The 13,201-nt window shown below is 37.7% G+C and overlaps 2 protein-coding genes across 3 annotated transcripts; one reads left to right on the top strand and one right to left on the bottom strand.

Annotated features, from left to right (window-relative positions):
* Positions 1-2,669: 2,669 nt before the first annotated feature.
* apip (APAF1 interacting protein) lies at positions 2,670-5,076 on the bottom strand. Of its 2 annotated transcripts, none has more exons than XM_084109272.1 (7): positions 4,885-5,076; positions 4,666-4,766; positions 4,005-4,053; positions 3,773-3,890; positions 3,563-3,698; positions 3,208-3,375; positions 2,670-3,124 (listed from the first exon to the last, which is right to left on the bottom strand). In XM_084109272.1, the coding sequence occupies exons 1-7, from the start codon at positions 4,936-4,938 to the stop codon at positions 3,025-3,027; spliced, it is 726 nt and encodes a 241-aa protein (XP_083965398.1). In that variant the 5' UTR covers positions 4,939-5,076; the 3' UTR covers positions 2,670-3,024. The 2 variants fall into 2 exon arrangements, with proteins under 2 accessions (XP_083965398.1, XP_083965399.1); XM_084109273.1 differs by having other exon boundaries at positions 4,888-5,067.
* Positions 5,077-7,773: 2,697 nt separating this feature from the next.
* Positions 7,774-13,166, top strand: cd44a (CD44 molecule (IN blood group) a). Its single transcript, XM_084109269.1, has 8 exons — positions 7,774-7,980; positions 9,373-9,538; positions 9,669-9,808; positions 9,892-9,963; positions 10,993-11,388; positions 11,966-12,034; positions 12,137-12,215; positions 12,317-13,166. Exons 1-8 carry the CDS (start codon positions 7,911-7,913, stop codon positions 12,510-12,512), a joined length of 1,188 nt encoding a protein of 395 aa, XP_083965395.1. The 5' UTR covers positions 7,774-7,910; the 3' UTR covers positions 12,513-13,166.
* Positions 13,167-13,201: the final 35 nt, after the last annotated feature.

Raw genomic sequence — 13,201 nt, 5'->3', positions numbered from 1 at the left:
AGATACCTGACGTTTAAAACCGTTTTTCTGTTAGCTCTGGCTTCAGTAAAACCCGTGGGCGACTTGCACGCGCTATCAGTTAGCGCGGCGTGTCTTGAGTTTGGACCTAATGACTCTTTGGTCATTCTCAAACCAAGACACGGTTATGTCCCCAAAGTGTTGGGTACCCCGTTTAGAGGTCTCGCCGCCTCGAAACATACACTATCCAGATGGATAGTGGACGCTATTGCCGCAGCTTATGCGTCCAAAGACCTGCAGTGCCCTTTGGGCATACGGGCTCATTCCACCAGAGGCATGGCCTCTTCGTGGGCGTGGTCCAGCGGGATTTCCATTCAGGACATTTGTATGGCGGCGGGCTGGGCCTCCCCCTCTACATTTGTCAGGTTCTATAACCTGGAAGTTCCCGCCCTGCAGGCTAAACTTCTGTCAGTCTAGTCGGGTCTATGTCCTGCTTATGTGTGCGCAGGCTAGTTACTCGATTTAGCTCTGCTAGCTGCCTGCTGCACTGCGTGGACAATATATGAAAATTAAGGATAATTTTTGGCTTCAGTATCTCGAGAAAAGATGACTTTTCCCGTAGCGTAAGCTAAACTTACGCAAATACTCGTTCCCTCTTCTAGAGAGAACCGAGGTTACATGAGTAACCAGTATCGTTTCACACACTTTCACGTGTTTCTTCCATCTGCCGACGGTGTCGCCAGAGTTTGCGTGAAGAACCGCACATTTTCCCGTCAAGTTTGCTTTTTATAAATACCAATTATTGCGTAGAGAGCGGCATACGCCTTCTTTTGTGTGTAGCCTACGCAACGTTTATAAATGAGGCCCCTGAACTGCTATGGCTTGTGCAGTTTCACTGCGTTATTTAATAAAGGCTTCAACAATCGGAGAAAAAGGAGTTTTTCCCCATCGCGTTTAGCGATGCAATACGAGTGAACCATGTCGATTGGGAACACACTTTATTCATATAGAAGGGTTGTAGTACACAATCAAATACACATTTAGATTCTACTAATAATTAGGGTCTAATTGCTTAAACTGTATTATTTTATTATATGATATCTTTAATGATATAGTGTCAATTTTACAGGACACTGCAATGAAATAAGATTGTCATATTGTATTTTTGGGACCACTGAACATTATAGATATTCTTTCACAGCATCAGTTGCATTTAGATCTGTGCCTGTGATGGTCTGCAGCAGTTTTGAAAGAAGGGTGCATCAGATTTGATCATATTTTGATTGCACTGAATAAGCTCATACAGCATATGACTGATGAATCCTGCTCTACAACAAGAGGCATTCCCTCAGAGATGAAATGCTGCAGCATATGGAGGAATGATAAAACCAACCACTGAGGGGGTTTGAATCACCCAAGCTCAGTTCAGACCAGCCCTGTAGCTTCTAGCAGGCGCGGGTAGCTTGCGAATTACAGGGCCTTTGAGAATAATGTTCATTCAAATGGATGGGCAGGCAGAAGCAGTACAAAATGGATGGCAGCAAAAAAAAATAAAAAAATGGCTACATGAAGTCCCTCAAATAGCATTTGATAGAGTCCCGACTCTGGTACAACACACTTGTTTTCAGCTGTGTGTCAGTTTTCATATTTCACTGACACTCAAGCTGTTAAATGCAGACTTACTAAAAACAGTTCAAAAACAAACATGTTTGAAGTTACAAAGGGCACTTCCACAAGAATCCTTGCAAAGTACAAAAAGGCCAGAGACAACACTGCCATCTCCTGGCTATATTACCCAACAGGCGTAGTGCTATTTATGATTTAAACAGACCACATATATATATATATATAAATATATATATATATATATAGCCTACACACACTACTGTTCAAACTTTTGTGGTCAGCAGCATTTTTTAAATGTAATAAATACTTTCATTAAGGATTAGTGCTGTCAAATCGGTTAATCACGATAAATCACATCTAACATAAAAGTTTTTGTTTTCATTATACGTGTGTGTGTATATATATTATATATGTGTGTGTATATATATATTTATGTCTGTGTGTGTGTACACTGTATACACCCACATATATATTTATGTATATGTATATATACACACATAAACGCACACATACAGACACATATATAATATTTAAATATAATATACACACACATTTATTATGCAAACAAAATGTTTTGTTTGATGCGATTAATCGATTTGACAGCACTAGCAAGGATGCATTCAATTGTGACAATAAGGACAATTATGTAATGTTTTTTATTTATATATTATATATTTTTAAAAAATTGTATTCTTTTGAACTTTCTATTCATTAAATAATTCTGAAATAAGTGTATCACAGTTTACACAAAAACATTAAGCGGCACAACGGCTTTCATCATTTTGAAGGATCACGTGACGATGAAGACTGGAGTAATGATGCTGAAAATTCAGCTTTGCCATTACAGAAATTACATTCTAAAATGTATTAAAATAGAACTCTGTTACTTTAAATTGTAATAATGTTTTACAATATTACTGTTTTACTGTATTTCTAATCAAATAAATGCAGCCATAATGAAAAACTTATTTCAAAAATGTTTGAAAAATCTTACCCCAAACATTGAATGGTAGTGTATATAATAAAAGTATAAGCATTTGAGTGGACCCAATGTAAATTAATACAAGAATTACAAAACACAAATACATGTTTTTACTGTGTATTTATAACTAGCTATCAATGTATATCATTATACAAACAGCTGTCAAGATTAATGTTAATTATGACATTATTACTAGGCATCAAAATATCCAAACAAAAAGAATGATACTCATTAGCTCCAGAATGAATGACACTCATTAACTTCAGAATGTTAGCCATTCTAATCTGCATTCTTCCATTTCATTCTGTTTGCAGGTAATTGACATTTAACTTTGTAAAATAAATCTTACATGGCAAATGCTGAACTGTCCATTTTCAAAACGTGCGATGTGCAATGAGGATTTGTCATTTAAAAAACAAATGATGGTAACAGTGGTTAATTGTACAGAGTCAAATGTGTTAAACAATGCCTTTATCTTCAGTGGGAAGAGCAGAAGGGTCCAAGCCACACTGTTTCATCTGAACAGCTATGTCAAATAAGTAGTCATAACATTCACACCTGAAAAATAACACAGTTTTAAAAGATAAATGCATATTGTGTACATACAAAAAATGAGGTGTGCATTTCATTTCGTAGCTTACATTGTCTTTGCTTTCTCCCAGGTCTCTCCCCAGACGTAGACTCCGTGTCTGCGGACGAGAACAGCGCAGGAATCGGGGTACATGTCCATGGCTCGGGCCATGCGCTCTTTCAAGTCTTTCTCCTCTGGGGTGTTCTCAATAATTGGAACAACTAGAGATTCATCATACCTGGGGCCAAAGCACATACAAACAGTAAAGTAAAAGCAGGATTTTAGATGTTCACACCTACTAATATCCTAACATCACAACTGTTCTTTTTTGAGATTTAGTATTATTTGACAAGAACACTTTACTCATGTAAAAATGGCATGAGTGGGATCAGTGACTAGTGAAGCATCTTAGCAGGATGTACAACCTGTAGTTTGTGTTGGAGTTTCCTTTTCGAATCCCCTTGATCATCTCTTGATGTGTGATGCAGAATTCCTTGCCAGGAAACATGAGAGTTGCCATGACAGCAGACTTTGAGTGTGTATGGATAACTGCCTGAGCTCCTGTGAAAGAAAATGACAATGCATTGCAAATACAGTACAGAACTGGAAGGAAACACTGTGGAGTGGACACGTACCTCTCATAGTGTAGGCGTTCATGAAGAGGGGTGTGCATTGACTTTTCTTTAGCTTCTTCTGTGGAGGTGGACAACTGATGTCCTTCTCATCAATGTCACACACAAACAAGTCCTCAGGCTACAAACAGGAGTGGAATTATAGTTTCTTGGCGTTATTTCTTTAAACACATCAACACGCTACTTATGTGTGGTGCATATGACTCATGAAAAAAAAAGAAAAAAAAAGCCTTACTTGTATTCTCTCCTTCTGAACACCTGAGGGAGCTATATAAATGTGCTCACTGGGAGAAGAAATAATTATTTTATGCTGTGTAATGAATTCCATACATATTTAATTACATGAGTTAATTTATTAATTGTAATATTTTTGGTAGGCATTAAGTCCAAAACATCACAGTGATACAACCACACTGATATCATAATGTAGAAATTAAAAGAATGAAATTATGAAAAGAAAAATTATTAGATAGTTTGGCATAATATTTTATGATTATTTCTTAGAAGAAAAAAGAAAAACTTTTGTCTGCCAAATCAAAGTCACGTGGTCCAACTAATATTCTACAAGGGGTAAACAAAACAAAACAAAACAAAACAGGAAATGATTTCATAGAGACCCTGCAGCCCTCCAAGGCTGTGTCGAGGTCAATAAGATAATCAAAGTTATAATTTTACACCGCACATCATGTTTATTCGTCATTAAATGTAAGATACTGTAAGGCAAAAACGTTTAGCCTAACCACGTGGATATAAGGAGTCAATTTCTAAGAATTTGTTTAATACCTTCCCATTCTTTACTGTGGACATTTTGTACGTCACTGTCTGGCCCAAATAGCAAGTACATATTGCCGAACACAGTGGATTTTATTATTGCTGTGTAAGATGACACGACTAACCCATGCCGCAGGCTTATTCCTCCCCCGGTTCCTGTCACCCAGCCCAACTCATAGAAGAGTCTGCACAGCTCTGGGATCAGCACACGAGGATGTTCCTGATCCTTAAACGATAATATGTCGTCTCGTTAAGAGGGGTCATTATAAGCTTCTGAGACAAACAATATCGAGTATGCTATATCATGACAAAACCAAGAAGAAGAACATTATTTATAGTTTTACCACCATCTTCTTCCCCTTGCTCTCCGCGTGTGCAGTATTCACTTCCGACGACATTCTTAAAACACTGAAAGAAGACTGTATAAAAAATTCTCAACGAAGTTCAAGATATTTACGACATTTCTGTTAGTTTAAGGCGCAAGCCCAAAACAGCGTGATCAAACTGTTACGCAACAGCGGAAGGCGGAAGTGCGGAACTTTAAAAGATAAAAGACCCCCAATCAGGGACGTCGGTAAATGTCTAAAAACCCAGTTATTTTAATATAGTTATTTTATCGGACAATCTGAAACCGTAGTAATTATGAAACACCGTCTAGTATTCAAGTACAGTGTAAAATTAAACAGACACAAATTAAACTTTGCAGTAGCCTACCTACAGTAGCAGGAATGTAATCTTGTAGCCTATTGCATTTTGTTTTGGTGTGAGCTGTGTCCAGATTAGCATGAAAATGTGTTTAGTTATGGTTAAAAACAATATTGCAATGCAATATATATATATATATACACACACATATATATATATACACACACACACACACACACACACACACACACACACATATATATATATGTATTTATTACATTTGTGTATATGTGGCTAGATAAAACGTGTGGGTGTGCAAATTGGGGTGAAGTCAGGTTGATTGGGACACTTTTTCCAAGTCATCTCAATGGCAAAAAGTGTCCCACTCACCCTGAATTCACCCCTAAATGTGAATAACTTTCAAATAAATGTGAATAACTTTAAAAATGTTGTAGACTATATTTACATTTCAAAGCATGCATTTTGTTTGCTCGGATGCTAAAATTGATGGATGGCATTTTCTAGGTAGCCTACCATATAGGCTAGTGCTGTATTTTCTGTGTAACATGAGAAGTGGTCCTTATGTATGTGTACAACTATCTTTGTGAGGACCAGTTTGAGTTTTAGACCATCGGAGTGAGTAAAGTGAGGACATAATACCGATTTGTGCTACCTCCCATCAAAACAGATAGGTAGCACAAATCGATAGTTAAAAATGCTGTCTATAGCATACCTATCAGATTGTGCTACCAGCATCATATTCATGTGGTTTGAAGCTTTTTTTCAGAGTCCATAGCTACCCGTCCATACCTACCCCTTCAATGCAAACATATTAGCAGAATCTGATAGGTATGTTTCTTCCGTACACCGGCCCTCACTTTCTGATACCCCTTTAAATACCTATTTGAGGGTCAAGACCTGGTTTTAGGGATACAGTTATTATCTGTAGGGTAAAGGTTAGGGTTAGGCTCTTAGTTGTAATGGTTAAGGTTAGGGTAAGGGGCTAGAGATTGTATTTGGGAAAGGGGTTAAATGTTCCCACAAAGATAGCTGTACAAACCAACGTGTGTGTGTGTGTGTGTCTATATTTGTCTAATGTAAATAACTGTTGAATAATAATTAAACAGGGGGCTTTTAAGGATTATCAGAAGGAATGAACTACCTGTTTATATGTTATAAGTCCATTTTGTTTAGAATAATAATATAATAATATACAAGAATTACTGTTTTGTACATGACTGTACAAACTGCACTCTTTTGATCCCTATCTGTCACAAGTTATTAGGCACAGTCATTTTGATATTAGCCACTTGCAAAATTATGCAGCTCATTGTCTTCTCAAAATGAAGTTTCATGTAACAAAGTTCGGGAGGAGCACGTTCAGGTAATCAACCAATCAGCACAAGAGGAAGCTGGTATAAATAAAGCCTTTCCTCACCTTCAGTCTCACGACAAGTTTCTCAGCATCCCTCCACCACCTCATCACCTCACACTCGGCTGGGTCTACCCCAGTATAAGGGGGGAGTATTCTGGGTTCGGGCCAAATTCCGAGCTCAGAGCCCTCCCCTGGACAGCAAGCCAAATACGCATAAATACTGCATCAGATTCCATGTACGTGTGAACTCGTGAATGATTAATCAGTTACAGATTTTTTTTTTTTTTTTTTCCTTTTAATTTAATTTAATTTCCTGGAATAACAAAAAAAATATTTTATCTCCTTTTTGTCACCAGTTTCTTTAGAAATTGCATTTGAATGCTTGCTGATTCATATTAACTTCACTGATAAAATTTCAAGGAAATATTGTCAAATTATACAGTAGTTTGTTCAATTCCATTTAAGATCCACAAGTTCCAACATGAAAACCAAAACCGCAGAGGTCTGGCCCGTGATAACCTCCTATGAGCCACCTTCAGTTCCTTTTACTTTTTCCCCCCACTTGAAGCAGGAAGTGAACGTGTATCAGCACACATGGGGCGAGGTCATTTTTCACACACCTGAGTCAACCACACCACTGCAATGTTTGCAGTGACTCATCGTAATACATGAGGCCAAACTAGCTTATTTACTCCCACTGCTCAGCCTTTTCATTTTGAGAAAAAGCACACAACACATTTATCCAGACATGCATTTAAGTTATTGCATGTATTTATGTAATTACATTTTAAATCAGTGTTGTTCATGTTGCAAAACACTTGCTGCTGATGTGGAATACAGGTAAGGTAAGGGACAGGTTTGTGTTAAGGTCAGGATTAGATGTACTGTAGGGTCAACTGTCAAGAAATCGGTTACAGTAATTAGTTGTTGGTGTTTTTTAAATATACATGAATGAAGACACAATTTGAACATATTAATCATTTTATTTAGATCATAGAAACTGCAAATAGTGCAGTACAAAATAGTGCCTACACATGTACTTACAAATCGATTGATCTCATTGAAACTCCATGAGTTTCAATGTGTGTGGTATGTTAATGCTGGCTGCACAGACGCAGAGAGAGAGAAAGGAAATGTGAGAGACAATAGTGAGGGTGTGTTCTTTATAGCACCACCCATCATTGCTCACCAAGTAGCCTACCTTAGTCTGAGCATATAAAGAGGTGAGACACATTTCTAGAGGGTTCAGAAAATTACAAAGGAGAATCAAAGCATTGTAAGAACCAAACCAGTTCAGGGCCAACAAACAGGTATACTTCCCTTCATCTAGCACATGACACAGCACGGACCATGTGGACTTTGTTACTTGTGGTACTAGCTACTGGATCACCAGCTCTACTTCAGGCAGCCCCGGTTCAGGGTGAGTGATGGCGAATGTGTTACTTATTGATCTCAGAGGTGCCTCTGGCATAGTCTTGGTCAAGACGCATACAGTGGCAAGATAAGGATATATTTACGATTTTAGTGCATTGACGATATTCTTTGTAGATAAATTTCAGATGTTGCTATATGGTTTAGGATAAAGGCCTTGAGTTGTATTACAGAAACTTCATATCTTTGGAATGAAATTAAGATCTGACATGTTTCAACTGATACCGCTATGGTTTAAGATAAGATAGGATTCCAGAGTAATGATGTTTCTGTAATACAGCCCCTGGCTTGTTAAGTTTATTGTATACAATATAATAATATAATCTCCTTTACTCAGGAGTTTATTAATCTCCTCCTCTTTTATGCCCGGTACACATTGTAAGATTTTGGGCTGTCCCAGATGAAAGATGACCAATCGTGATGATTTCTGTGGTCGTGACTCCTAAACGGTGGTCCTAAGTAGTACAGTCAGGTTCAAAGACGTCTGTTGTCAAGGTCTTGCGACCAACGATAGCCTGCGATACATTTCTGACAGTGATCATCTCACAGTGTTTACTGCTACGACCTATGTCTACTGACCAGCCAATAAAAATGCAACATGAAATGGAGTATTGATCAACGCGACATGGCGCTAAAACTTAAAACTACTTACCTCAAGCTCCATTTACAAAATTGGCATGCCAAGTTGGCCTCTTTTCCCTAGCCATAACCGCATATTCTCCTCTCTCTTCCTCTTTTATTTCAGCGCACATAAAAAACACAATTCCCAAAGTGCGATTCATCTTGCTCAATTTGTTTACCACTAGTGCATGCTGATGACGTTTTATACTTCTATACTAACTTGTGTCGTAGCCTACGATTTATCATCAGTCATCAGCGTACAGTCTACTTACATGTCGTACCCAAGTTTATTAGATCCAGTGTGATTTGTAACGATCTTGCCTGCTACAGACTGTGCGATTTTGGCAATCCTATAAGATCATACAGCAATCTCGGACCATCAAGTATTATACCTGGTGTCTACTTATTCCCTCTTCTGCACACTATAGGCCTATATCAGTTGTTCCAGTAATTGATTTCTTTAAAATAACTTACTGGTCTAAACATGTTATTTTGAAACAAAAATGAGAGGTCTTTTACAAAATCGAAGGCTTACAGATGGTCTAGATGTTACAGATGTGCTCATGTCTGCACATGCAATGAATCATTAAGAGATTCATCTAATGATACCTAATGCTAAATTGCTCAACCGTCACACACAGAGCCTACATTTGGCCCTTGTGTACAAGCTAGTCATTAGTGTGATTATGCATGGAAAACAATTAATACATAAATAAAGATTTCTGCCTTTGAATATTTACATTAGTTTCTCTTTCGACAGGTCACAGTAGCAGATGCAGCTTTGCTGGTGTTCTCCATGTTGAGGGGACCAGCCGTTACTCTCTGACTTTCCAACAGGCATTGGAATTGTGTCAGAGTTTAGATTACAAACTGGCAACACAGGAACAGATCACTGAAGCTTACCAAAAAGGTTTGAGAACATGCAGGTAAAGAAAACATTCAGTACAATAGCCTTAGCCTAGAGCTTAATAACATGTTCAGACATAAACGCACTTCTTTTGATTTTGCCTAATGGCAGTACTTAATTTCTTTAATGAACCCCACACCTTTGTTTAGATACGGCTGGATTGATGGTCAAAATGTCACGTTCCTCCCACACATTAATGCTCCAAACTGTGACTCCAGTTCCACGGAAGTCACCTTCCACCCTAAAGCAGCAGAATATCTTTCTGATGTTTACTGTTTTAACCCATCAGGTGAGTGTAAAGAGAATGGAGTGTCTTGAGAAACAATATAAAAACGTATATCTTGTTGACTTTTAATTTTCCTTCCCTCAAAGATTCATCAAACTGTGAAGATACTGTTAAAAGTAACTCCGAGGGTGCAACCAATGGAATTACGGCCACAGAAAGTAAGTTCCCTTTCTTATTCCATGCAGTGCCTAGAATTAGATTTTGATATACTCTACTTTATTGCAGCATTTTGATTGCTTAGACTTACTGTATTAGCTTTACTTTTTGAGTTGAGGGGTGTGTATTGTGAAGAAGCAAGACATGCAGCAGACATACACTTCATTGTTCATAATCCAACCACGCCTAATCCAGAACATTAGTCATATCTCTATGACCTCAGACATTTTTACGCACCTGCAGTACCACAATGAAGGAGGAAGCACAAAAGTTGCTGATTTGATTTGATTTGAATACTTAGGATGTAAATACTTGTTCATTATTGTTTCTTGTTTGACCATTCACTCTGTACTAACATAGCAAAGTGTGTAGTTTAACATTCAAACGCAACCTTCCATCTTTTATTTTGTTTTGGTGTCAGCACAGCAATGCAAAACACTAATGCATCACTTAAATATTTAAAGGGATACTTCACCGATTAGCATTAAGCTTTGTATCAGTAGAAACCTGGTAGTATTTTCGAATGACCGTGCTTCCCTTCCTCATGTCCCCCTGAGACGAGAGATTTCTGTATTGTGTGTCTGGAAAAAAACCTCTGATGACGCAAAAATCATCAATTTGCGTCATCGGAGGCTTTTTTGGCCAGAGGCTAGAGACTACAGCCAGTAGTAGGAGCTAGTTACGCATGTTTTCAACCCGCCCATAGGGGGTGGGATCTCACGATAAAACGTCGTCTTTTCAGTTTCGAGTCAACTAGTAGCCTAGTTGTATCATTTCTTCCGATACTGCCCTCTGTAACCGGTAGGCGTGGCTTGGGAGTGGCCTCGTAGGGCAGCGAAGCAAGTGCATTCTGGGAGTTGTTGTCTTTCATCCACATGAGGCTTTTCTCAGTCTAGAAGGCACCAACTTCTAAAATAATTTCACATTTCTACTACACACATGACCCAATTTAAATACACATTTATCTTTCCAGCTGTGATATATCCCTTTAAGCTTTTTGACAGTAATATTTTATGTGATTTCTTGCAAAGATGAAAAGCCACATGAAGACATTCTTAACGAGGTCAAGACCGAGGGCTTTCTAGTAGATTTGGAGGAGATAATGGGAAGAGTGAAAAGAGAAACTTCCCCTTTGAATGACATGGAGGTCCCCAGAACAGTTCTTCCTGATGTGGACACGACACCATCTACTGTTCCTACCTTGGACACTAAAGGCCCTACAAACAAGCCCAGTTTTAAGAAGAGTTCATCCTCTGTTGCCCCCAGTGTTTTGTTCCCTGATACAGAGGGGAGTGGATCAGCGTCATATTCTGAGCCTAGTCAATTCACAACAAGGTTGATTACCACAGAGGCAGCTGAGACAAAATCCATTCAAGACACACTTGAGGTTCCAGAAGTGGCTACAAAATTGAACACCAGTTCTAAAGGTGAATGTCCCCACAAAAATCCACACCACATTGCCCTCTTATACTGTATATTCAGCCAACATGTTTCTGCCTCAGAGTATCAATCAATCAACAGATCAATCAATCACCCACATGTTCTACATGTCTACTAACTCTCATTAGAGTGTTAGAGTATTGGTAGACTGTTAGGTTGACATGTAGTTGCAAAGTTACTTATAGGCAGTATAATGTCTGTTGGGGAGCATCATAATTAAGAGTTAGCAGATATTAAGCAGACAGACTACTAATAATCTAATGAGAGTTAGTTGACATAGTTACAAAGTTACTTAAAGTCAACAGAATGTTCAAAAGGGACCATCAAAATAAACTGTTACCCATTTTTTAACCTGGAAACAGGTTTCCAACGGATTTAGATCCATCTTTGCACATTTAGTTTGGCCATTGATGATAGTTACATAAATAAGCTACATTTTAATTGACATTAATGTTTAATATCATCAAGTGGTACATAACTTAGATGCTTAAATATGTTGGTCAATTTTGTAATACATCATATTTTGAGTCATCATGTCGCATTACAAATGTATCTTCAATGCAGGTCGAGCTATAAACCCTCATGATGTCAGTTTACCTCCAGAATCAGCCAGACAAGGGGAGGGACCATCTAGTAAGTTCATGTGACAGCACTGCAGATACCATCAGTTTCTTCACTTTTTACTTCCTGACATAATGTAAATCTGTCAATTTACCATGTTTCTCTCCTCTGCAGCTTGGTTGGTAATCTTTGCATTCTGTGTGGTTGTTGGAGGCATTGTATGCATACTTGCTGCTATTGCCACTAGAGACAAGTAAGTTTACTTTTTAGATTTGTTTCTTCTTCAGTAAATTCATCACAATTATCTGCCATTGAAGCCTGGCTTTAGTTTACTGAATGTAACTCCTTACTTAGGTGGTATGGACCGAGACAGAGCACAAACATCACGACTGAGGAGCACAACAAAGACTACAGTAAAACAGAAACACTGCCACTGTCAGAGAAAGAGCAGGAGATAGTGGCACTGATGAGTGTTACGACCCTGAATGGTAAAACAGAGGACATTACAGCTACCGGTCCGGATGAGCATGAGAAAGAGTATTTAATGTAACACAGGTGAAGCTGATGGAGAGAAATGGCTAACATTGCCAGAGCCTGAGATTTAAATGAAGCTCTCAAAATAGATCAAAATAATAATACACAGTATGCCAAATAAAGAGTATCTTTAAATAGTAAAAAAAAAAAAAAAAAAAAAAAATAGTGGACACTGTGTAGGTTTGAAAACTCTGCTGTCGCTTTCATTTGCACTGATGACTTTTAATTTTGTATTTTTATTTTATTTGATTTTTTTCAAAAAATAGAGTGCAATTTTCTTCCATTTTGTTGCTTCAGAACTTTTCCTTTTTAAAGTATTATTTCAATAATAGAAAATGATTATTATCTCTTATTGACTGACGATTAAGAATGATATGGCGAGAAAACATTTTATACTGGTTTTCATCTGTTTGTAAGTACTATGTACTGTGTGAGAAATGATGCATTTCTGAATGTTAGATATTGCCCTGTCTTTTATAAATAGAGATACCATATCCAGTTTGTATTCTAATGAGGCAATTGCAAATCTTTGCATTTATTAAATTACCCATAAAGACATATTTTGCCAGCTCTCAGATCACATTTCTTTCAATAAAATGTATGATATGTCAAATCTACAGATAGTAAAAGCATATTTACATATTTTAATAAAATAAATTTGACACCCACTGCCTAAAGACTTGAAAACTGAAGAAAAACAAGACA

The sequence above is a fragment of the Abramis brama genome (genome assembly GCF_963993115.1).
Source record: "Abramis brama genome assembly, chromosome: 3".
Classification (NCBI taxonomy): domain Eukaryota; kingdom Metazoa; phylum Chordata; class Actinopteri; order Cypriniformes; family Leuciscidae; genus Abramis; species Abramis brama.
Note: the sequence above shows the minus strand (reverse complement) of the source record. Positions and strands in the feature narration are given on the sequence as shown.

Bases quoted from the DNA above. Each gene is read 5' to 3' on its own strand.
- apip (XM_084109272.1), bottom strand. From the start codon at position 4,938: ATGTCGTCGGAAGTGAATACTGCACACGCGGAGAGCAAGGGGAAGAAG. The intron at 4,054-4,665 runs GTTAGTCGTGTC...TTCTTCTCCCAG, and splicing joins GGAATAAGCCTGCGGCATGG to TGAGCACATTTATATAGCTC. The intron at 3,376-3,562 runs GTTGTACATCCT...CTTTGGCCCCAG, and splicing joins AACTCCAACACAAACTACAG to GTATGATGAATCTCTAGTTG.
- cd44a (XM_084109269.1), top strand. From the start codon at position 7,911: ATGTGGACTTTGTTACTTGTGGTACTAGCTACTGGATCACCAGCTCTA. The intron at 9,964-10,992 runs GTAAGTTCCCTT...TTTCTTGCAAAG, and splicing joins TGGAATTACGGCCACAGAAA to ATGAAAAGCCACATGAAGAC. The intron at 12,035-12,136 runs GTAAGTTCATGT...TCTCCTCTGCAG, and splicing joins ACAAGGGGAGGGACCATCTA to CTTGGTTGGTAATCTTTGCA.